Raw genomic sequence first — 25,481 nt, 5'->3', positions numbered from 1 at the left:
ATGTTCACTTCAATGGAGATGATTTTGTTAACACCACCAACCCGATTTGGGTCTTCTCAGCAATGAGTGGCGTGCTGGGAACTGTAGGTGGTGCGTTTGCCACAAGTGCGAGTCTATGTCCCAGCCCAATGATTGTGTATGTTGCCATGAAGTGCCATAGACGAAAGGACTTTTGACGAAAGACGCATCTAGCTATGTTACCAATTTGACCGATTTTGAGGCACACTTACATCCTGCAGTTCTGAGGACCTTTTTTGTATGAGGAGCCGGAAGAACTCGAGAAAAAAACAATAAACCGAAAGGAGAAAACGGAGACCTATCAAAAGAGTAAGGATGCTACATTAGGCTAAAAATACCCTAAACGCTAAAGAATGCACACTAAACGAAGTGATTTTATTTCCTTGCAGGCAGTATCGGTAATTAGTCGCTTACAGGCATGTATTGGAGTGGATACTACAAGGTGGTGCTCTCGGAAGCAACAATCGGATTGTGCTGCCATCATGCATTGTTTGGCGAATCCGAAACAATTTTCAAGTCCAGATGGCCGTTACACCGGATTTCAATGGCCAACTGAAGACACATTATGAGAGAGAGAGAGAGAACTTTTATTTATTTATGAATAGTGATGAATGATGATGAATTAAATATGAATGATGATTCGTACGATTTCTTCATTTTTCACTTCAAGTATATTTTAGGTTTTGTAGGAACGTATCCAGTACAGTTTTATTAAACTGCAAAAAACAATAAATCTTTGAAAAAAGCAACCGCTCGTACCAACTCCGACCAAACTGTGATCCACTAATTACATCTAGAAAGCATTTGTTTCATCCGTCGCTAACAACGCCCACCCACGATGACGTAATACCACCAAAGTCGTCTCAGTGCAGTGAAATATGGAGTTTCGCCTGTGGTGGCGCTGCGGAACTGTCGTTTTGTATAAATTTCGCCCTAACCAGTCGAGCTTCGAGGTTAAGATTAAAAAGTTCGCTAAGCATAATTTTGCGCTAGAAAATGCTTAGAAAATTTACTATACTTGGGTCCAACCTGTCAGGGGCACTTTAAAGCTTCAAAGTTTTATTATCTGTTTTTTATTAATGTTTAGGCTTAGGCTACTGGGTAGCTGTGGCTGTAATTAAGCTCACCTTTTGAAATCATCAGGATGCCAGACTTTTTCCCCCGTTTCTCTCCATTTACACGAATGCATCTTTCCTGCGAAGAGGTTCACTCCCATAATGGCGAAGACCAACCAAAATATTAAGCAGATGACAAACACATTCAAAATGGACGGAATTGAACGAAACAGGGCATCTGTCACAACCTGAATAAAAGTCCAATTGTTTATTGAAACCGTTTGAACCTTATAATCCAACCAAACAATCCACTTTTTTACTGGTTGAATCTAAGCAGACATTGCTTGGAACTAGTGTTTGAAAGCATAAATCCTTGCTTTGGGGGATTATCGAAATTTTGAGGTTTTTCAACTTTATCGTTTCTTGGTTTTCAGTAAGAAGCCTCAAACAGAAGGAGAACGCTTTCAAATCAAAAATCCATCATGGTCTTTCATTTCACATGCGTACAGTATACATAATTGGTTTGCACTATGGCGTAAGTCGCTGAGGCTTTGACAGTTACGTCAGTGACAAATGTATGCAACAATGCACCAACTAGATCAATTAGATCATATTATTATATTATTCGTTGTATGAAAAAAAATACATTTCTTTGTGTCGAAATCAACTGGTTACTCAACTTTCTTGACAGAAACAACCAGAAGCAAACAGCTTTGATTTTGCAACCAAATATAATGAAATAGTGAGAGTTAGAATGAAGAGTGAAGTGGTATGGGATAGGGGACTGCTGCGTTTCAAATCTATATCAAAGAGTTGCCATAACGTAGCGCTGATAAAACAGTGATTAAGAAAAAGATACGTTGAATTCAGGCAATATTAAAACTAAACAAGCAAAGGAAACAAGAGGTGGATGACACACATGCGAAACCGAAAGCAAATTACATAAATAAAACATTACTCAACATAAATAGATTACAGAGCAGCAACAAACTCCACTTTTTTAATTTCTTTTATTTCAATCATTTGTCTCACATACTTCTTGAAAACGTGTAGTTTTTTTGAAATTCCATCAATTGAAATTGCAAATTTAGAGGACAAAATGTGGCTGAAATGTTTTAAAACGAAGACAGACTAAAGAAAAATCATAATACCCTACATTTAAATATTAAGCCCTGTTCATAGGTTTATCTTGGTATTTGGTAGCAGATAAAGAAAACGAATAAGTGGCCTACCTTGATGCCATGAAATCTTGACATTGCCCGCAACGGTCGAAATGCCCGTAAACTTCTCAAGACTCGAAGAGATGAAAGATCCGTTGGACTCCCTTTTGACAATGATGCGGATATTTCTAATCCGAGAGATACCAGGGAAACCTGGAAATCACCTTTTAATCACTTAAAGTAAAAGTATTTGTTATTGAATTTTAGGCTATAGGTATTTTGGTGGCGCAATTCAGTGAAGAAGTCGCAATTTTGTGGAGAAAGCTCGCATTAAAATTTAAGTCAAGTCTCCACGTATAAATGTCATCGATAAAAAAAAGATACTTTTAAACACTTAGATTTGTGATTTAAAACAACAATAGTAATAAAAAAAAAACATTATATGTATTTTTGTATCAGTGATACAATGAACTGTGGTATTTTCTATTTCAAATTGACTGTTGTTTTGCTTGTGCAAGCACATTGTAGTGCATGCAATTGTACTGCAAGTTGTCATAATGGACAAAAAATATTTTTTGTTATTACAGTATATAGAATAGTCAGTTGCTCCGATTTTGGATTTTCAAAAGACTTATAAGGACTCGTCCAGCTAACAAGTCAGTCTTTTTTGCATTGATTCAACATCTGAAAACGCGAGACTGATTTGTCGGGTGGACAAGACTCAAGTCAACTCACCACCACTATAGCAAAGTCCAAAAGGCACCAGCCGTTTGTGAAGTATTTCTTAAATCCGAAACCGATCCATTTCATGAGCATCTCAATCACAAAGATGACCGTGAATATTCTATCAAATACGTTTAGAATCGACTTCAACCTGGGGTTTTCGTCCAAGTGAATATCTTCGAATACCTGACACAGCAAATATTTCACTTAACAATTAAATATTTAAATTGGTATCAAAAATATGCTCTAGCCTACATAGCCTACTAACAATAAACAATCATTCTAACAATTTTGATTTAAAAAAATTTATAATGCACTACTTTAATCTTGAACTTGAAACAAGGTATTACTCTTGCTGAAAAACGATTTTCAGCGTTGGTTTTTGACTTATTACAATAAAATCCTTTGGAAAACAAACGATAAGACGTAATCAAAAACCGCGCCTCTATCGTGTGAGTTTTTGTTTCTTTTGTGGCGATTGATTTGAAAACGTGTGCAAACGATTTACCATTAGTTTAGTTCAGGGCTAAATACAGTCGGTAATTTACACTGGAAACTGTCCACAAAGGGTTTGCACAGAAAATTATTTTCTGAATGCGGTCGCATAAGAAAAAAAAATGAGAAGCCCGGGTTTAGTTTATTTAAGTTTTTTTTATCTCAGTTAAATTATAACTTTAATTACCATTATTTTAATTAATTTAGATAAGTGTCAATTTACTCCACGTTGTTAGAATAAAACACTATTTTGCTTTTAGCTATAGCAATGCCATAGATACAGTGCACCATATCTTCCGAAGCAAAGGATAGATGCACTCAGCAATCTTTTGAAGACAGTAATGAAAGTGTTAATGCAAGTATCGTATCACTATTGCGTCAAAAGGATCAGCAAAAGCGTTTCAATTTTCCAAATAAAACAGTTGTTTTGGATAGATAACATTTGCTGATAACTACTTGTAAGTCATATTGTGTAAGATTAGCCTGCCACACCACAAATTTGGTAAGTTGATCCTAGTATCGCATCGTAACTGTTGTACAATAAACTACTAACAACTGCATTGCATCGAGGTCAACTTTCCAATCTGTAGTACACCATAGAGCAGGGCTACTCAACTGGCGGACCTTGAGGTTTTGGAAGAATAACCTCATTGCCACGTTTAAGGGCTTCTTTAAACAGATTCTACTGGGAGGAAGAAATTTTTACTTTGATTATCCTAGTTGCTGGGGGTGGCTTCCACTTTCAGACTCCCCAACACTTTCTCAGAAATTCAATTCAAGTCACATTTTACCTAAAAAAGTGGTTTGGTACAGATAGTTTAACTTTCGTGGTTGCGTGTAAAATAACTTATTCACCGGACCCCTAAAAATATTCCACTTGTCAAACTGGACCTTTGTTAAGATTAGTTGAGTAACCCTGAGGCATAGAGCTTATTATATGTGAAAGTTTTTTACTTACCAAAGCAACGCTGCTAAGAGTGATAACAAATATGATAAACGTTTCAAAGACATTGTGTTTGACAATTTTGTTCATCTGTTGACGGAAGTTTGACCACCTTTCTTTCCACGCCCGCTTTTTTTTGGTAGCGAACTGATCTTTTTTTCGTTTCTTTGTGTCCCCTGGTCTTTCCAAGTACGCAGATTCGCATTTCTCAAAATTGCACTTGATGACGCCAGCCACAATATCCGTTTGAGAGGCAATTACTGAATTCTAAACAAAAACATTTTTATATAAAGCTTTGATGTTACTCTAGCTAAAATCGGAAAAAAAGTTGTCTTTAACCTTGAATCTGGGGAGTGTACATATTTTCATTAAACTGCCAGAAGTTCTTCAGGCAATGTACGTACGCATGGGCCTGTACGTACGAAAATGAATAAAAAAAAAAATAATTAAATAGTGCAAATGCTTGCTTGTAATCAATTTGTTTCAGCTCGGTATGACGATGAGTTGCGAAATATGTTATTTAATCATTCATATGGTTGTCATTGTTTTATTTTTTGACAGGGTGATAGAAACATTTGTTGCTGATTGCTGAACATTAGCATTTTAAACACGCATTTGCAAGCGTTTAGCTGGCCACTTAATTGGCCTACTCTGTCTACACCTGGACTGCGGATCTGTTTAAAACAATATGGTCAAGAGCATTGACGTAGTAAAAACAATTTTATGGAGACAAAAGCAACTGTTGTGGGAGAAAACGTCATTTAACATAAACTACAATGGTATTATAACGTTGTAATGGTGTATAAACAATTTTCTTTTGCCCCAAAAAGCCCCTCCGCAGTTACGTCCCTGGTCAGGAGACAGGCGTGACCTGTACTATAACCTACATTATTGCATCCATTTGTTTCGAAACCATTGGATTCGTTAGTTGTTTGCGAGGCATTGTCAACTCCTGTCAGGTCTGAGCTGCGTTGTTCTCTCACTGTAGACTTGCGCCGCAAGTGGCCATTCTTTGATCGCAAAGAACCAGTTTCGCATACAGCTTGGTTTGGGACAACATCCGGTTTGTCGTAAATGAGACAACTCTTCTGTAAGCAAAAATTAATTTGGTTTGGTACAAGTTGTCATTTATTTCAAAACATGGCTAACTTTTATATATTCAAGTAGCCTACACTGGGTAGTTAATTGCTTTGGCTTCACTGTTCAATTTACGATACGGTAATTATAAATGTTCACATTACCTGCTAGAATAGATACTTCTACATCAGCATAAACGTCTGCTCTCAGATGTGAAACAAATACAAGTAGCCTATGTTACCTTATTTCCATCAGCGTTTTGGTTGTCCAAATTTCCAGAGGGCGCACGATGCTCCTTCGCACTCTTCCTTTGTAGAGCCGGTCTAAGTTGGGAGGGGGCTATTTTTCTACTTCTTGTTACTCCGTTGGATAATTTAGGCAAGGCCTAGAATAAGAAAAGAATTTACACATGAACAATTTTTGCATAAAATGATAAAAAAGCCATACAGCAAAAATGTGCAACAAATTTCCAACTTTGAAAAGTTTCAAGAATTGGTGAGGTTGCACTTTGTAAATTCGGAGACGCTGATTTCGAATATGGGCTTGGTTTTTTACAATCACGGAAGAATTTGTTGAAAAAACGTTTTCAATTTTTCCAGTATTATGTTTAAAAATCCAATAAAATGAACATTATATGCATGACTAATCAACAAAATTCAAAATCAGACTAATAAAAATTTCATGGAAACAAAAGATCATTAACGATGAAGTATTATCCAAATTCAACTCAATCAAATTCGCTTACAAGCAACCAAAACAAGAAAATTGAAGTACTTTGAGCACACAACACGGCAAAACTCCTTACAAAGATCATTAACATAAGGGAAGATAAATAGTAAAAGAAACAAAGGTAGACCAAGAATGATTAGGACCAGGGGCGTTGACAGGGGGGTTTAGGTGGTACTTTTGGACCAGGGCCCGGAATATTTAAGGGGCCCGGATTTAACAAATTCCCCGCGACTTTAAACATTATCAAGATCTTAATTTCATCAGATCTATAAAGAAATTGCCATTAGAGGTTAAAACAGCCCTTGGCCTTTCAGCCGTCAGATGGTAAAATACCGGGTCCCTTTCTGGGTACCGGGCCCACTTCAGCTTTCTAGTGTTAAAATAGCCACATCTGCCACCAAACAGTAAAATAAGAATTTAGTCTAATATTGTGATTTCCCTAACCACGAATATCACCCGAAACACGAATTTCAAAATAAATAGGCTAATATTTGTTCAAACTCAAAAACTGAAATGGCACAGGTAAGAAGATTAGTATCCCTATTTCTGCACTAAAAATTAGACCAAAACCGCTTTTCCGATTTCAGCAATCAGCAAATGTTTGACCTAGGGCCAAACACCTTTCCGAATTCAAATTGAAAACTGTCTGACTGTCTGCAGTGCTGTAAATTCTCTTCTAGTAAGCCTAGAATGACCAGTGAAACATCAATGGAATTGGGAAGTAATACTCTAGTGCCATGTGACAAATAAAAGTTCAAAAAAGCAACCGCTAGATAGAGATAGTAAGTTTTGCGGTTCAGGAAATTTTTTAAGATTGTATAAGATTTGTAAAATGACCATGCTTAAACGACATCAATAAAAGTTTGTACACAACCTTTATATTCATAACTTTGTCGATGAAGGAGGTCCGAAAATAAATTGGTACCGGGCCCGAGAAATCCTGTCAACGGCCCTGATTAGGACAACAAACATCTTTAAATGGACAAAAGTAGATTATGAAAGTGCATTTCGAAAAGCTCATGTTCGTGAACAATGGCGCATTGCATCAAACTTTCAATACGAGGAGGAGACATAATGATGATCGATGATCCTTGTAAACCGGCATGTGTTGTTACAAAGAGAAGAAGGGTAGGCCTAACTATCCTTAAATTTCAATTGCATGTTAGGTCTGAATTTTACCTTTTTTCCAGCTTTGCGAAGAGATTTTAAAACCCTTTTAGCACTTTTTCCTTTTCCTTTTCCATTGCTCAAGGCATCGCTGCTGAAGGAATTCAGCAATAAGGCAAGAAATAGGTTTAACACCTGAAAATGTCATAAAAGTGTTTTAGTATCTCAACCAATTTTCCATAATTTGAAAAAGCTTTGATGTCTTGAAATAAGATGTGGGTTATTTGGCTGCGTTGATTAAGCGTGGCCAATATTTTATCGACTTCACAAGTCAATTCTTGCTCTCAGCCTATTCGAAAAATGACATCATCAGATAGGTTACAATTAATGGGCATTCTTTTTCATGTAAGCCGTCCGTAGCTTCAATCAAATAGTGGCCGTAGCCCGAACGTTATGTCAGGGGCAAACGATACAAAAATATAATAATAAACACTCGTAACAACAATTTAGTATCAAAATAATTTTTACAAGTATGGAAAAGTTTCCAAAAGAAAATTACACGGGGAGAAGCATTGCCTCGTTGACTCTGTAAGCTATTGACTAAGTCTCTAAGAACATGGGAGCAGAAGCGCAGTCCATGTTGACTTTTGAACCCAGAGTGATTTTTCGGGAGCGGAATCTTTTTACAGGGCCTAGAAACTTTACGAAAGCACCCCATGTTCTTTAATTGTGTAATGCCTTTGCATCCAACTCTCAGTGTTTATAAAGAATCCGGAGACATAGTAAGAGATAGGCCTAATCTCTGCCTAATCTAATCAAAAAATAAACAGCCCGAAATGTAGATAGCCTATTAAGCTCATCTTCAGCAAACGTTTCGAAAACTATATTGTCTTCATCTTCAGTAGGCCTACTACAAATGAAGACTAAACATTATGAAGACCGTAGGCCTATACCGTAGTTAGCCTACTGAAACATTGCTGAACATGAGCTTAGAATCTACAATTTGGGTTATTTTTTTTATTAGATTAACCAGGCGTTCCAACTATTGCTCCTAAAATCCCTGCTTTATTTAGAAAAGCTCCCTATTTCCTCGATGACGTCAGCTGTCACTAGGCTACTATTTTCATATGTTACCCTGACTTGAAAAGTGTTTATTTTTAAAGTTATCTCTTGTTATAGGGTTATGGGACAGAGATGGCATTAGTAGGCTACCAAGCCCAAAATATTCTCTCAACGGCTTTTCCTGGTAGAAAATAGGCCTACTTTTCATGGCCAATATAGTTCAGGCCCTTAGGGGCAAAAATGAGCATCTTTAGGCTAAACGTGTTACACGTTGTTTTTTCCATTTTTTTGTAGTTGATGAATCTAACTTCAATTTTAGTGGGTGCCGCAACTTTTTGGGCCACGTGATCACCCCCAAATCGGGGATTCCCCCCAAGTCAGTTTTGAGCTCTTTTCACGGCATTTTTATGCAATTAGATACGTTATTTTTTTACATTTGGACTGACTGCCACTACAAAATACACGAGATAAAAATCACACAAAATTATGTTATTAATGACGTCATTGTGACGTCATGTATTAATTTTTTGCTTGTTTTTTTCTTATTGTAGTCGCTTGTTTGTTGTTGGTGTTACTTTTTTGGTTACAATAAGTTACCAATGGTTTTTCAACTGATTTGATTAGTATTGAGTGTCAGTACTAACATATTCAAAATCTTAAGGAATCCAACTTCCAGAAAGTGGTTATTTTCAAGATAGCTTCCAAGATGGCCGCTAAACCATTGAACAAAACAGTAAATTGACCAAAACTCGGTCATTATATGACCAAAACATGTAGTTTTGGTGTCTATATCTAGGTTTTTATACCCTGTGAAGTCAATGAGACTATTCTCAGAATTGTTGAATTATCTGATAGCCTATAAATTCAATATGGCAAACCAAGATGGCCGCCAAACCATTAAAATAACAGTAAATTGACCATAACTAGGTTATCATATGACCAAAACGTGTAGTTTTGGTGTCTATATCTAGGTTTTTATACCTTGTGAAGTCAATGAGACCATTCTCAGAATTGTTAAATTATCTGATAGCCTATAAATTCAATATGGCAATCCAAGATGGCGGCCAAAACAATTAAAAATGTACAATAACAATGTATTGTTTATTAATAAACCCGGTAAATTTCTATATATATTTGGGTTAACTGAGCAGGCATAAAGAGCTCATACGATGTGGTCATGTAGACTCTTGACATAATCAGCGTAAAGAAAGCAAATGGATCAAGTATTACTAATGGTCATTGCTGTCACTCTCGATATCATCGTCTGTAATTATGTGATTGCTGTATGGACATTGGACACATGAACCAGTTCGGCATGGTCCACATCCAGCATGGTATGGTAGCACATATCTCCGGCAACTACAGTGAGGTGAACACGATTCGCAATTGCAGTGATCATTTTCAGTAGGTTGTCCGGGGCAGCTTTCATGTCCGTCATGATTGGAACCATCTGATTATTGTCTACTTTCCATCCCCAGTCTAGAGCATCCATCATACCATCGCAAGTAGCCTACCCATCCTGACCATAATCTGGTAGTAAACTCTGAGGCAGTGGAATTTGATAAAGGATGATGTAGGTGGCAAACGTTCAGGGTGAACAAAGGATTTGGCTGTTTTAATTTTCTTGACCAATGTATTGTATCGCTGTGTTTCTAGGTTACTACTGCCATCGTTGCCAAACATAACGGTCATAGCTTTGTTTCCAAGATCCTTAATGATGTGGTCTGTCTGATTTGGGAGAATAAAGCAATTTGCACATTCTTTGATTAATTATTGGTTGACTTTTCACTAGTTTCTTGAAAGTATCTTCTTCCCGATACCAAATATCCTTGACGTTGAATCACAACCGGTGAATGAAGAGGAGCTGTAAGCATAATTATGTCTGGTCCAATGATTGCTTTAAGTTTGTTGATGTCGTGTATCTTGGTTGCGTAAGCCTTTTCGGAGCGGAAGTAGAGGTCTTTAATGTCTGGGTCAGTGTCAGCATAGCGCAGTATCAATATTAAAAGGTCCGTGTATTCACCAATTAAAGTCGTACTATGTCGATGAGGGCTGTCCATCTGCCGTCTTGACGATGTCAACATCTGCATCACCTGGAGCGTTCATCACATTGCAGCTTCTATTCCTCAGTTGAGCAGAAATTAATCCTTCCTTTTGTTGGAAGCTCGAGGCAAGAACTGCTTCTTCTTTCCAATGAACTGGGTGTCTACAGTAAAGTGAACAACCGGGTGGACGTTCATGCCGCGTCTTTGATGGGTATTGTCTTTGATAGACGGACCACCATATCCATCAAAGACCACCGTTGCTAAGCGATAATGACGAATGGTAAAATCTGCATACGACTCTGCAATAGACCCATAACTGTCTCCAGTTTCCATGGCACTCGATGCAACAAGAACCCTCCATCAGGGACGTAGTGATCGGTTTTCGAGGCAGATTCTTTCACTACTTCATAATCGGCTGACATCACACTGCTGGCATGTTCTGTGATGGCAGTAGCTATTTGAGGCTTATCTTCTGCAAGAAACAGGGTCTGGATGTTACGTGGCTGTCACAAGTAATACTCGTCTTCCTCTCAACTGGTCTGAGTTTTTGGTAAATGACAGAAACAAAACTGCGTTATATCAACTGGTTCAACAAGCTGTGATAACTTCAGTCGATTCAAACTTGTTTACGATTGTTGTAACATCGTTAGATACAGCTCTTAACAATCAAACATTGGACATGTCTGAGGTTTCCCCATGTGATCACGAAGAGGCAGACACCCGTATGTTTCTCCATGTGAAACATAGAAAATTCGATGCCATAGTCAAAACAGTAGATACTGATGTGGTAATTATTGCAATTTCGTGTTTTGACAAGTTAGAAATCTGTAAACTATGGGTTGAATTTGGGGTTGGAAAAAAAACTCGCTTCATTCCAATCCATGATATTGTTTCATCTTCACCTCAATCTCCGATGATTTGCGCTTCTTTACCTTTGTTTTATGCTATCACAATCTGTGATACTGTTTCGTCTTTGAAAAAAAAGGCTTGGGATTATTTGATGCTTAATCTTACCGCAATGTGTGGCTTATTTAACTCTCTGAATTTCTCAAGCTCACCTAGTTCTATAAATGACATACAAAAGTATGTCATAGCTCTTTATGGCAATGGTCCTCTATTACGGATGTAGACGAATGCCGTTATATGATGTTTACCAATGGTTGCACTATTGAAAAGCTGCCACCAACGTCAGCTGCTCTGATGCAACATACACGCAGAGCGATACATCAAGCTGAAATACGGAAATCAAGCCTCGTAAATGTTCAGCAACTACCTTCTCCTTTAGCTTGGGGTTGGAAACATAATGATGCAAATCAGCTTGTTCCGTTTTGTCAGTCTACTTGTGGCTCTCGATGTTCCTGTAAGAAAAAATCCATAGAATGCACAAGTCTTTGTTCATGCGAGTACGAAACATGCAATTCGACCACAAAATATCCAATCCTCTCTGATGTTTCATCTTCAATCCACATTGACGTTTCATCTCCAATCCACACTTATCATTCAAGAAATGCTTTTGACTTTCTAAACTCTATCTTGTAACTTGAAAAAACTTGTCGTAGACGAATTTTTTTAACATCAAATTACTTATGGTAGGAATTTAACATCGAAAACCGCTAGTTTTTTCATCTTGAATTAACAGTGTTAAGACTCTGACATTGCATCATCTGGAGTCGTGTATTAATTTGATTTGTAGATCATAATTAGGCCTACACATCATTTTAAATTTTAAAGTGGCATGACCAAAAGGGAAATTCACCCCTGGTAGCTGCTCTTCTGGTTATTCCCTTGATGACGTCGTTATTGCGTCATACTGTACTGGAATTATTGTTATTGCTTGCAATTGTAAAATTTTAAGCATTTGCAAAACTTATAATGAGAGTATTTGATCGCTTTTTTCGGAATAAACTTACCTTTGGTTTCTGAAATTGAAGTTGTCTAGTTTTAATAATGTAATGATGACGTCATAAAAGATGCAATCATGACGAAACTACTTTTAGGAATTGTGAAATGGTTTTAGTAATCGGTACTCCAACTAAAACCAACAGCAAACGACCAAAATAGGTTAAAAAAGCAAAAAAATATATGTGATGACGTCGTATTGACGTCATCAATCAAATTATTTTGTGTTTATTTAGTCTCACTTATTTGTATGTGCTTTTTAAGTTAAAATGTGCAAAAATCAAATATGTAATTGCACAAAAATGACTTAAAAAGAGCTGAAACGTGATTTCTGGGGAAATCCCCGATTTGGGGGTGATCACGTGACCCAAAAAGTTGCGGCACCCACTAAAATCAAAGTTGGGTTGATCAACTGCAAAAATATGCAAAAAAACAACGTGTAGTACGTTTAGCCTAAAGATTCCCCTAAGGGCCTGAACTAATAAGCAAAAATTCCAGGAAATGTTGTATAAGCAGAGCCACTATATATAGTGACTCTGGCATAAGTGTGGAAGCTTCATTTTCAAGAGAAAAGAGAGATGAAGATATTTTCTAATTCCACAGGCCAGTGGAAACTCGTTCATAAAGGCTGCTACCAGTGCTACCCTTAGGCTACCTTAGATGATACGGACACATCGGCCAATATAAATAGGCTATCCAATCAAAATTACGCCCCTTAGCCTAATTAAAAATCACCACATTCACGAGCAGCCACAGGCTTAACTACGTCTTATGTCTAGTCTATAATATTACGATGCAATCTATTATTAGGCTAAACGAAATTTTAAATTTCTAATGCTGTAGCTCAGTGGTTCCCAACCTTTTTGTCTTGGTGACCCCCTTTAAAAAATTTTGTAGATACCGCGACCCCCACTTATATTCTTTCCTAAATGCAAGTATACTATTAACAAATAATACAACAAAAGGCAGCACTAAAAATGCTTTACTTGCATTTCTTGACAAATCAATGCGATGGTTGACCTTGTAGGTCTGCAGCTAACCGTGAAATTCGAGTTTGAGTGCTACTGCTAGACAGAGCCAGTCTCATGTCGTCTTCCACATCCATTCTATTTCTTTCCTTCGTTTTCATATGCAGAAGAGCTGAAAAACTACTCTCACTCTCACTCTCAATAAGCGTGACTGTAGGACCTACAGTCACGCTTATTACATCACAGTGGACGCATACTGATGCAATAATGTTGTGCTACAAGCAATCCGAATGAAATGGTACCTCGTCCTACTTACATTCACTTTTGTTGTTGCATGAGCAACAGCTTCGCGACCCCCTATAAAATGCTCTGCGACCCCCAGGTTGGGAACCACTGCTGTAGCTGGAAGCTTACTTATGTAGCCCAGTGGTCACCAAACTTTTTTCTTTGATGGCCGGATTGCTGCGAGACTAACAGCTGCGGGCCGGATGCAAATTGCGAAAAGATAGACAACTATTTAGAATCTCCATTGACTTGAATTAAGCACAATAAATAACAAAGTCAGCGGTGGAATAGCAAAGTTGTGATTAAATCGAAAGGTTACTGGAAAAGTTATCCCCTGGTGTGATACACTATAGGGCATCTTGCTCTTGAAAAAACATTACATCTTTCCAAATTTAGCCTAGGCTGTCCCCATTTGTGATGGCCTAATGATAAACAGCAACGTCAGTCCTTTACAAAAAGTTTGGTAACTTTTTTCCTTAACAGTTGTAGTGCAGCTGTTATTTCCGCAGCACATGGCGGGCCGGATGAAATCAGTTCGCGGGCCGGTTCTGGCCCGCTGGCCGTAGTTTGGTGACCCCTGATGTAGCCAATACAAAGCTTCTTACCACTAAGTTTCCAACAAAAACTACTCCAAGGAATATAAAAAGACAAACAGGGATCATTCCTGGATTGTTCTTTTCTTGTACGGAATTCATACACTGCCACATGCTTTGTATCCACTCTCCACACTGGATCCGAAACACTACAAGAAAAGCATGAGGAAAGTCGTTCATGTGCCATCGCAAGGGAATACCCTGAAATAAGTGCAAAATTCATAGCTATAGCTGGTCAACTTGACAAATTTTTTCAGTTTCAGTTATTCCTTCTCCCAAACCAACATCTGTAGTGTAGTGGGCTAGCTAGAAGATAAGTTTATTTTAAAAATAGTAGGGAGTTATCTAAGTATTGCATTCAATTCACGCTACAGTACAACGTTCCTTCAAGTGAATGAAGTCTTCAGTGACATCATAATAAAAAGAGATTACATGCATTGTTAATCACAATAAATGATTTTTAAAAATCTAGGCTAAATTCAGGTTTTTCATGTCAAGTTTTGTGATTGCACAAATGTAATGCATTTAGCTTACTGCTGTCGCAGTGTAGTGTAAAGAATGTTCGGATTTGGTCCTTCAATTGGTAGTTCCGTTAGAAACAGATTAGGTTTTGGGCAGCAAGTTTCAGGACATTTGAGCTTAGGAAAAGATTTCGTTGCAAAATTTTTTAGGCGAATTCGAGGGAAAAGTGATGCCCCAAGCGAGCACAGTGCTGATGACGAAGAGTCGTTAATTTCAACGTCCACTTGGTCTTCAGGGTCAACTACAGCGATTAAAAAGTAAGTTTTTGTCTTTAGTCCAGTAGACAAATTATATCAGAGGATACGAGGATCTATGTAGGCTACAACATTATCATGCCTATGGCCAGCCCATGGAGATAAGGAATTCTATGTTAAAGTAGCTGCAAGCTTATTTATTTTTCCATACTGAAATCACTTCTTAATTTTTCAAACGATTTTTTTGAATGTGCTAAACCGCCTTATCATGTACCTACGTAGGCTATGCACTTTCCGGTAGAAAAAAGCTGTCTGCATATTTTGAAATTTTATAGAAAAATCTTTGAGTACAGCTGTTCTAAACTTATGGGCCATAAGTTATGGCACATATACATTTACACAGAATTATTACCAAAACAGCTCGAAAACCAGTAAAGTTGTGAACAAGTTTCTTTTGGCTGTGAATAATGTATTCTAAGTAAAACTTTTGTCTTTATTTTCTTCAATAAAGACACATGATTCCTTATTTGAAAAGCATATTATACAGTATATAATTTCTAGGAGATTCATCTTAAAAAAAAGATCTTGGGGAGCTCTAGATGAAGAAGAAGATGAAAGAGTTGATCAACATGGAGAATATCTTACTGTTCTCATTATTAGATTTCTGAGTGGAATTGTGCTTACTCAAGGATTTTACTTGCTTCTGACGTATCATAGCCAATGGAACCCCAAATTAGCTGCTTTCTATACTGGAGGGATAGGCTTTTTTGTAGCTGCTGGAATGTCCTTTTCCATTGTTATAAGAAGCATTATTGCACTGGTATTACCAACTTTATGCACTAGCAAAGGAAGGTAAGGGTCTAAGATAATATCTCATAGTCTTCAAAGAAAGTCATTCATAGGCTACAACTAATCCAATAAACATTGTTATCATTTCTTCAGTCGAAGTTTCTCCGATAAACTGAAATAGAGATGTATTTAGCCATAACTCTACGCAACTTTATAGACATAATGTTATAATAAAGGTTGAATAATGAATAGCCTCACCAAAGTAACATCAATATCCAAGTGGCATTGTAACGCTGTTTGTTGTCTAAACTCTCTAAATTTCACAAATTTGAATTTGGGGTGTTGCGAAATGTACTTATACATCAGAAGTGGGCAACCTACGGCTTTTGTGTGGCCCGTTCAAACATTCAAAATTGGTACTTTTTCTGGTTGGCCAGATGCAATTTATCCTGCATGCCTTTTATAGCCTATGTACCAACGTGTTTTTTGGCTACAAAAATACTTTTTAAAACTAAACACTAATGGGTCTACAGACGTAGACTGGTGGTTAGTTCTATGCAGTGATGTACGCGCATACAAAAAATATTGACGCCGTCAGCGTTAACGCAAACGTTCGAAAAACCATACGTCGTATGCGTCAACGCAACTTGTAAAAAAAGTTGTCAGCGTCAGCGCATACACTAGCGTAAACTAATTTTGTTTGCTAGGTGCCAAACATTCACACGGTATAAACCACTCGAAACAAACAAGTTTTATTTTGAATTTCCACGAAGAAACACAAGCATCTGAAACTGTTCATCTGACATTTTGCTCTGGTTTGGTTCCAATATGTCTTTGCCCATTGAAAACATTCTTTCAACTGCAGCGCTGGAAGGTATTGGCGTGTTGTAGCGAAAAAAAGACATTAAAAAGTATGCGTTGACGCTATGCGCTAAAAAACCGCGAAAACTTTACGGCGTATAGCCTCAAGCGCAAACTATCCAAAAAAATGTGGCCGCAAGCGTTAGCGCAAACAAAAAGTCTACGCCGCAAGTATGCGGCATAGAATTTGCGACGTATACGTACATCTCTGGTTCTATGAACGTGTAATGCACACTATTAAAATTAATATTGTAAAATTATTGTGCGTGTGTGCACTGTGCAGTGGGTCGGAATGGCCCGTTTCGGTGAGTCCGATTCGATGAGTCCGATTCGGTGAGTCCGATTTGGTGAGTCCAATTTTTTTAATTTTTTTTTTTAATTATTGAGTACCGTAGCCTAATTATCATTTCCGTTTTAGGGTTAGGGGTTAGGGTTAGAGGTTAGGAACTCACCGAATCGGACTCACCGAATAGTAGCAGACCCGCAGTAGGTAGAAGATTAAAAAAAATAAAGTTTTTAGATTCGCAAATCTTTGTAGCAACAGTTTTTGTTCTTTACAAAGATGGGCACAGAAGGTGAAAGAAATTTTCAAGCGAGTAAGTCAACGCATTATCAAAACTGACAGCAGAAAATATGCATGGAAAAAGTAGAATTTATAAAGGATTGCTTGATGTCGGTTGCAGAGGTCGTTTGTCCAGAGAAAAGGCCCTTATTTTCAACAATCAATTTTTCCAAGGACAGTTACAAGACGAATTCAAGATACTGTATCTCTGTGAATGGAGGGAGCTTAAAGGACAATCTGAAATGAGCTAAAAAGACAATACGAGAATAGGTTTCATATTGAACAAATACTTGAAGTTAAGTTCGCATGCTCTTATGTTATTAAGTGAGCATCGTTGCGCCCCGACGCTCTATTATTGCTACTTCATTCGGCCCGCGCATGCAAAAAGGTTGCCCACCCATGTGTTGCATCAATTAATCGTGGCATAGGCTAGTTAATAAACACTGGGATCATTGTTCTGTTTTGTTTTTCTGTTTTTAACAGGAGCATTATATTGGCGTTTATTCTGATTATGGTGATGACTGGCCCGTCAGCAAATATAGCCTTCAACTACAGAATAATGACTCGGTCACTAACTTGTGGCGATGAACTGAGTTATAACATGACTCAAGGTTTGAAGTCGTTGGTGCACGAAGGACAAAATTCGATACTTGCATCAATGGACGATACTGTAGATACAGTTATTGAGGCTGTTGCGGTAAGATGTGAGACTTGTATAGGTTGTTTGTCAGTAATCCAGATATGTGTGAATAGTTGAGTTTACTGCATTTAAAGTTTAGATGCAAGTATTTTATGGCTGGATCATCCTGGATGCACATCCTGGCACCAACTAGGCATGTCATTGAAAGTGGTATCCACTCCTCCGACTAAAGACTGCTTGCGAAGTCTTGACTACGTGTTTTTATCGAAGTTCGCCTCTCTAGATCCGTCTAGATTGGCGAAAACAGGCTCGCCACGAGTAGGCTCTGGGACGGTCTTGTTGTTAGATAATCTGGGATGTGTACATCAGTGACCAGGGAAAGGCTATTGACTTGTACATCACCTGCTGAAAGGTACTACCCTCCATAGCCCAAGAGCCTTAAGTTTAGGCAAACTAAGTTCAAACTAACAATTAAAAAAAAAAAAAAAAAAAAACTGACGGTGAAAGTGATGGTTTGTTTAGGAAGCTGAGGCAACTTTTATAAGATTTGCAGAATCCGTACAATCAGTTGCTGACGTAGTGGCAAGCTTCAATGATTTCATCCGCAATATGCAGTCTATTTGTGAAAATAAATTGGGAGCGTTCTTTTGCATCATTCCTGCATTCGTGGCAAAACAAGCCAGGAAACTTATCACGACGCCGCTGAACAACGCTGTGGACCGAGTAAAGGTGATAAGAAGGAGGCTAATTGAAACTATGTACAGTAATGTGATTTTTTGTAATGTATTTGAAAGCTTGCTAAGGGCTGTTGCATAGCCTACGTAGTGTTTTGTATGATTCAACACAATGAGGCAGATGAAACTTATCTTCTGTATCCTTCGGCTAGACATAACATAAGGTAGGCTACATGCCAAGTTATCTGGCTGCTTAAAATCATATGAACAGTAATCTGATTGATCAAGAGCACTGGATTTTTCATAGCTCTAGGGCTGTTTAAAAGATCAACAAGAATAAATTATCGGCAGCAGTTTACATTTTACTGAACGGATCAGGAGCGCCATGTAAAAAGAAACAATGAGAAGTCTTGCTACGGCCAATGACCGCAAGATGATTTTCTGAGGATGACTTTTGTAGAGTATAGTAGGTTACATGTTTAGAACTCTTTAGTACTAGTCGCTATACTTGCTTCTATATTTGGAGAAGTAAAAAAGAAAACAATTTAAACACAAAAATTGCTGGAGAATGCAAATGTTTTGTTTTTAAAAGGTAAAAGTCACACGCTATGTGTGACTAAATCGTTATTCTCTTTTATTTTCTTGTATGCGGTTTAGGAAGAGTTTGAGTTTGAAATGACGTATTCACACGAACTTCAGTATGACGTCGATTCGACGAAATCAATCCATGAGATCAGTAACGACATCTTGGCTGAAGTCACTGATAAAATTGGTTTTGTCACCACTGCGTTTGATTGGATTAAATTGGGAATGACGTTTTCTACTGCTTTCGTTGTTTTGAAGGCGATGAAATACAGGTTCGTCTAAGTGTCTGTAGGCTGCAAAGTAATCTGGAAGTTCTTAGCGATGAATACTCATGAATAGGCGTTGCGACATTTCTAATCTAATAATTTTACCTATTGTGCAGCATCGACGATACAGGGAGAACGTTTTACTTCTACACTTTGTTCACAGTACTTCATTTTCGTGTTGATTGTCGTTTAACCAATAGGTTGCTTTTATGCTCAACTTAGGACAAGTTGCATGAGCATTTCGGATACTGTAACGCAAGTTATTTTGTGCCATTTAATGATTTTTTTTACCGGCGTTGAACTGGTAGGAACTTCATCCTGAACATTTCTGGCATATACTGTAAATTTTCAATATAAGCGTTGGGAAATTACTATGTGTAAAAAATAAAAATTTAATGAAATTATTGTAATCTAAGCTTAAAAGAATGTAGTAATCATGACAGTTCAGGTTCAAATATCTCACTTCAAACGAATTTGACAACAACTACATCACAGACCAGTTTGTGAAGCTTGACAGGCGTCGTAAAAAGCAAGGCTATGTGGCTGTGTTGCCGTTGAAATCAAAAGAAATTTCACTCTATGTCAGACCTACCAGGTTGGTGAACTTTAAGTTGCAATTAAAAGGACAAACAAGTCCTTCAATCTAATAGACCTACGATGCTTTTTGAACAGTTTGCATGAGTTTAGTGACAAAAGTTTAGAACAGTGTTTCTCAAAGTTTTTTTTGTCTGTTGAACCCCTTTTTCTTTCTTAAAGTAATGGAGAACCCCACAATTTTAAAACAAGGAAAGTTTAAGGATATGACGGTACGATGATCAAGTGTACCACATTGAAAGCAGCACAGAGATCCCTCGATAATCTGTACCTCTTTTAACCGGCATTCGACCAGTGGCACTATTTTGCACAGAGAAACGCAAATTTTCGTGTAAGCAAAAGGCAGAGCTACTTTCGTAGCCTTATAGGCGAATAATTGCATATCTCGCATGAGTGGATATCGTGTATATTACCATGCCAGAAATGTAAAACAAAGAAAAATGCCAACCAACTCTTTAAAGAACCCAAACCTTAAAAAAATACACACTATTTGCAATCTGCATAACTCTGCTCTTTGTTTGACAAAATGCACGGGTCTTACTTTTTCAGAAAGAGGAAGACTTGTATTTTCTAGAAGTTGAAAAAAATTATTCGGTTTGTATTTTAATTTTTTTTGCATTTTCCATCATTTAGGCTACAGAGAATTTTCTTTTTGCAAAGTGATGTTTGTTCGTTTTCTACTTCCTATAACACATAAACACCACTTTCACAGCCTATGTGTGGAAAGCCTGACACCTAGCGGCTAAGTTTAACGCAGTTTAAAGCTTTTTTTTATGGTTAAATGTAAATGTAAACAAGAAATCAAAAAATGCAAAATTTTGCAGTTTGTCGGAAATTTTAGTCATTTGAAGCATTTACAAGAAAATATATACAATAAATATATACAATAAATAATATACACAAATAAATAATATTTAATATTAAATAATAAATAATATAAAATATACACAAATATATTCGAAAATATCGTCAAAAATAACTTCGATGTTTTGATTTTTTTGTGGAAGTTAGGCCTACCTTACTCAAAATACAGCGGCATAAGATTAAAGCCTTGTTTAAGTCAAGTTCTGGAAAATGCATTAAAAAAGCGATCAGTTAAAGGGTTTTAGGAAAGCAAATTGACCAACATAATTTTGTAGTCAATGAATTAATATGATTTAGTGCTGACTAATTAAAACTTTCTCACGAACCCCAGTTCGAAAACCACTTGTTTAGAATTTATAAACAAATGTGATTGTGCTTCAGATGCTGTTTTCAATGAAATGTAGTTGTCGCTTAGATAAAAACAAAGAAGTCAATTTTTTTTATTAGCATTTGTTTTTACAATAGAGGTTTAGTTATGATTCTGACGAACAGTCGTCATCATCATCATGCTAAATTCGGTTTTGTCCCGACTTGCGGGAGTAGCCGATTCTTTTCTTGCAGCTATTGCCTTCATTCGTTCACAGTGAAACCTCAAAATGTTTTTATTGTTTTGGTCTTTCAGAATATGGATGTCTCGTCAAGAACTCAAAAAGTTTGCCAAAGGACTTACTTTCCTAACTTTTAACTTTGGCTACACGGTGATTGTTCTTTTGGTCGACTATGGCTTCTGGAAGCTTCTTACAGTTCTTACATTGTCTTTGTCATTGAGAAAACAAGCTGGAAGATTGGTAAACCAACTTGTGAAAGAAGGAGCTACAAGTGCTGGGGAAGCCGTGGGGTTAGGCGAGCAAGCGGAATCTGCAGCAGAATTCTTATCTACTCTAGCTGTTGGTGGTTATGGATATGTTTCTATGATTTACAGGCAAGGCAAAAGATTACTTTGGACGTTACAAGATATGACTTCTCTAAGTCAAAATAAACGTATTATAATCTTTTTCTTACATTTCGCAGAGCAATCGCCACTGGACTCGAAAGAATTGCCAGTGCTGAAGGTTACGAATTTGCAATAGAAAAATGTCTTCCTGAACCTAAAACTCCCGATTTCGCTCAATACTCCATCGTTCTCACTCTATTTGCTATCTTATACATTATTTGCTTGTTCGAGCCTTATCTTCTTCGCATACGAAGACGCATTATGGCCTCTTTTCATCCTAAAAGAGAAAAGTTGCGCATCATGTTTTTGAGGTCAAAGATCTTATCACTCCGCGGCATTGGTTCCAGAGGAAATCTTTCTGCATCTGCACTCAGAAGAGCGTTTTTCGATGTTCAGCGTACAAAAGAGGAAGAAAAACTGGATTACTTTGGAAGGCGAGCTCACAAAGGAGGGGTAATTAAGTCAGCTTCCGATTCTCTTTAAATATGCACAAATAATACAGTAGTCCCAGTACTAATCTTACCGTACTAAATTTGGCAAAAGATATGACTAAATGAGCATAATAGCTTGACCCACACGGTGTACGCTCCACAGCATAAAGCAGACAAGGACATTAGTCAACAACCAATGGGTAGATTTCTGACCATATAATATAGGTTTCCTAGTTTTGGCTTCAACTATAGTGTCCTTTTACTATTCCAAGGTTAACTGGCGACATATGGACATTTTCAAGGCCACTTTCGTAACAGATAGGCTACATACATTTCAGATAATCGGCTGTGTGGCAAGAATCATATCAAGACGAACAGCCTACAGATGCTACGTGTGCAAGCTCGCTGGTGGAGTTGATCACAAAAACTTATTTACAAAATGCAAAACTTTTGGATGTACAGGCGTTTATTGTGTGGAATGTTTCGAAGAATTGCACAGGTTCGCAGACCCAACATTTTCTAATTTTCTATTTCCAGTTTGTAAAGTTTTTGTTATATTCTTGAATTAAGGTTAGCTTCGCCCGGGTTAGTAAATGCACAGAAACTATCTCATTTACTCACTTCTTTTTGAGTGTATTTTATCGTTGAGAATGTTAAATGCCTCATATTTTGCATTAGTGTGAAAGATCAATACGAAAAAAATAAATAGATCAGTTATTCCCTAATTCTGACTTTCATTTGGAAAACACCTTGGTATTCTTCAAGATACATTTAATCATAAAACATTGTAGAAACATTTAAACATTAAAACATTGTAGGGTACCTATCAACCGCCGTTTGATAGATTTAGGTTACTAGGCATAATGATGAAGGCTATGGTTGACAAAGATTACAAATTTTTGCAATTTCTTTTTATCTCTTTGCACCTATAATGTTATTAACTTTTATAACACAAGTGCGTGAAAAAACACTTTGTGAACTGGGTCTGCTTTGGTGTTAAGAAATTGTGATTTCGAAGGGCTTTGGTGTTGTGGCGCATAGAGGGATGTTTAGTTCGATTTGATAAACTGTTCAGCTGGTAAACATTGCATCAAGTGCGACAGCAGTGTAATCCAAGACTTCAAAACCATATTGCAATATTTTGGCAATGATTAATCTTCAGCAATTATAATAAGATGACCTGGAAAATCTTTTTTTTAACAAATTAATTTTATTTTTTAGAATGTGCATGCTTTGTCTGATGAAAGAAACGCAAAAAGTGAAAAAAGGAAAGAAAGGAGGCTCCCTTGAGGCCCTGGAAGATCTCAGTCCCGAAGCAGCTTTAGTTATTGACTCAAGTGGCATTTCAGATTCATCCGCGACCTCATCCGATGATGACGAGTCTGACGATGACGCCACATCGAGGTCACAAACTAGAACAGTTCGTTTCGATGACGGAAAGAATGAAACCACCTATTTATCGCTTGCTGGAAGCGAATATGATAATATTGGGAAGGAAAAATGATTTATCTACTCCAGAGGTTCCCAACTTGGTTTCTACGTCCCCTGCAGGACCCATAAAAGTTATACAGGGGGTGATCAAACGTGTTGGTTTCAGGACAAATCATTAGGATAAAAGCACTAAGATTCATATATTTAGAAGAAACTTTGCGAAATCTTCACTCAAGGTTACTTCTACAAGTTTATACATTTGAAAGTTTAATAGTTTTGTGACTGATGCAAATCTACATAAAGGCTGTGAACCACAATTCGTGTATGGTCGTGGAACTTGACAACCTTGCAACGCAGACCGATGGATGACTGTAGTTAGTTGAAACGATTGCAAAAGCAGCCAGCCGCATCAATAATGCAAGAGTGGAGCCACCCCAAATGAAAACCTTTTAACGATAAAAGTAATGTCGGTCATATTGCAGGATTCAATTTTTTTTCTTGCGCAACAACGATTTAATTTATGCGGTTGAAAAACATCACATTGATAGGCAATAAAATACAACTTTACATGTCACTTAAAGGATCAGCTCGGTTGCGGTGTTTTGTTTAAGGTTTTTATTTGTTACTTTGTAAAACTGATACGCGGCATAGCTTTCTTCACAATAAAATACTCCATAACTAATAAAAGTTTCATCTAATTTTTCTTCGTCTCGAATGTCATCTCGCGTTGCCTCAAATGTCCCAATTGTGGCTAATTTTTCCTAACCCCCGTTACACCAATGACTATGAGCACACAATTTACTACACCCCAAGCAAGAAGGTGTACATTGAAAGTTGTGCGCTTTATTGATTGAGTCCTGAGTAGTTATGAAGTAGGCTAAGCTACACCAAATATTCAGCTTGGGATTTAAAGGCAACAATAACCAGAACCTTAGTTTGTTTATTTTTTTAAGTTGATTGTTACTCTTTGTGTGTTCTTTGTAAACAATTCATTCGTAAGAAAATGAATGATTTTTGTTGTTTTTGAGAAATAAGCATATTGCATGTGATTTTTGATTTCCTCTGTTTACGAAAATGTGTGGCTGTGTTGTTGGAAATAATTCAAGATTTGATAAAAAATTTAACAGGCCAACATGAAAAGTTCTGTGCAATTTTTCGTTTCGTGTAAATACTCGCTGAAAGTTTTTTGTCGTCAAAGTGTTTACTTTAAAAGCGCGTACCCCACCAAGGTTAACTAAATAATTAATGTCTTCGTTGCTGATAGCTACGATAAAATTTTCAGTCTTGCACTGGACGCTGTTGTAATATTGCTGATAAAAAAGCTTGTAATTACTTTTTGTTTTACAAGAATCTGTCCAGATTTTTTGAAAAAATCATGATTATTCTTACATTTTTTTAAATGACATGATCAATGATCATATAAGAAAACATTTCACAACTATTTTTATTACAATTTTTGAAAAAAATAAAATACTGTTTCGAAGCGAGTTGATTACCAAGAAAGCTTTAAAAATCAAATTGGTTCCATTTTCGTTTATAGTCTATTTTTCTGTTTTCAGTGAAGACCACAGCCATGAAAGATTAAATAAATTCCAATCAACTCAGTAACCTCCCATAGTTGTTATTCAGAATTCACTGTTTCTGAACAACCTAAAAAAGTTATTTTTGGGAGGCTATCGTATCGCGTCGTTGCTTACAAAAAAAATTTAACACGCCTTGCAAAGGAACACAGAAACACATTTATGGTAAGTTTGCTGCAGTTGAAAAGGTTGGCTGAATGTGTATCTTCAGACTGAGAAAGCCTCTGAATGCTATTCTTTCAGTTTGCATACCGTAATTGAAGCTTTGAACCACTTATGCAGGCCAGGTCATCGAAGTTGAAAGAATGATTTTTTTTTTTATTTAAAAGTGTTGTCAGTAAATCATTTCATCCACTAGGTGCCGCTGAGTAGAGAGCTGTCCTGAGTTAAAGTTC

General features: G+C 37.1%; 2 protein-coding genes across 2 annotated transcripts in view; one reads left to right on the top strand and one right to left on the bottom strand.

Moving 5' to 3' along the window:
* The window catches only part of LOC145780618 (sodium channel protein type 4 subunit alpha B-like), a 67,262-nt gene that overhangs the window by 9,834 nt on the left and 31,947 nt on the right, over positions 1-25,481 (bottom strand). Inside the window, exons 12-19 of the mRNA XM_082592244.1 lie at positions 14,172-14,360; positions 7,380-7,502; positions 5,713-5,856; positions 5,282-5,482; positions 4,410-4,661; positions 2,969-3,142; positions 2,306-2,446; positions 1,146-1,321 (exon numbers count right to left, since the gene is read on the bottom strand). Coding sequence (XP_082448370.1) covers positions 1,146-1,321; positions 2,306-2,446; positions 2,969-3,142; positions 4,410-4,661; positions 5,282-5,482; positions 5,713-5,856; positions 7,380-7,502; positions 14,172-14,360 — 1,400 coding nt within the window. The remainder of the gene's footprint in view (positions 1-1,145; positions 1,322-2,305; positions 2,447-2,968; positions 3,143-4,409; positions 4,662-5,281; positions 5,483-5,712; positions 5,857-7,379; positions 7,503-14,171; positions 14,361-25,481) is intronic.
* On the top strand, positions 14,718-24,936 carry LOC145781223 (DC-STAMP domain-containing protein 2-like). Its single transcript, XM_082593002.1, has 10 exons — positions 14,718-14,938; positions 15,437-15,727; positions 17,571-17,784; positions 18,250-18,456; positions 19,059-19,258; positions 19,701-19,847; positions 21,333-21,632; positions 21,722-22,097; positions 22,414-22,574; positions 23,297-24,936. Exons 1-10 carry the CDS (start codon positions 14,718-14,720, stop codon positions 23,577-23,579), a joined length of 2,400 nt encoding a protein of 799 aa, XP_082449128.1. The 3' UTR covers positions 23,580-24,936.

The sequence above is a fragment of the Aplidium turbinatum genome, chromosome 12 (genome assembly GCF_918807975.1).
Source record: "Aplidium turbinatum chromosome 12, kaAplTurb1.1, whole genome shotgun sequence".
NCBI lineage: Eukaryota > Metazoa > Chordata > Ascidiacea > Aplousobranchia > Polyclinidae > Aplidium > Aplidium turbinatum.
Note: the sequence above shows the minus strand (reverse complement) of the source record. Positions and strands in the feature narration are given on the sequence as shown.

Excerpts from the sequence above, each read along its gene's own strand:
- LOC145781223 (XM_082593002.1), top strand. The coding sequence starts at position 14,718 with ATGTTCGGATTTGGTCCTTCAATTGGTAGTTCCGTTAGAAACAGATTA. Across the intron at positions 17,785-18,249 it reads CAGTTATTGAGGCTGTTGCG|GAAGCTGAGGCAACTTTTAT; the intron begins GTAAGATGTGAG and ends TGGTTTGTTTAG. Across the intron at positions 19,848-21,332 it reads CTCTATGTCAGACCTACCAG|AATATGGATGTCTCGTCAAG; the intron begins GTTGGTGAACTT and ends TTGGTCTTTCAG.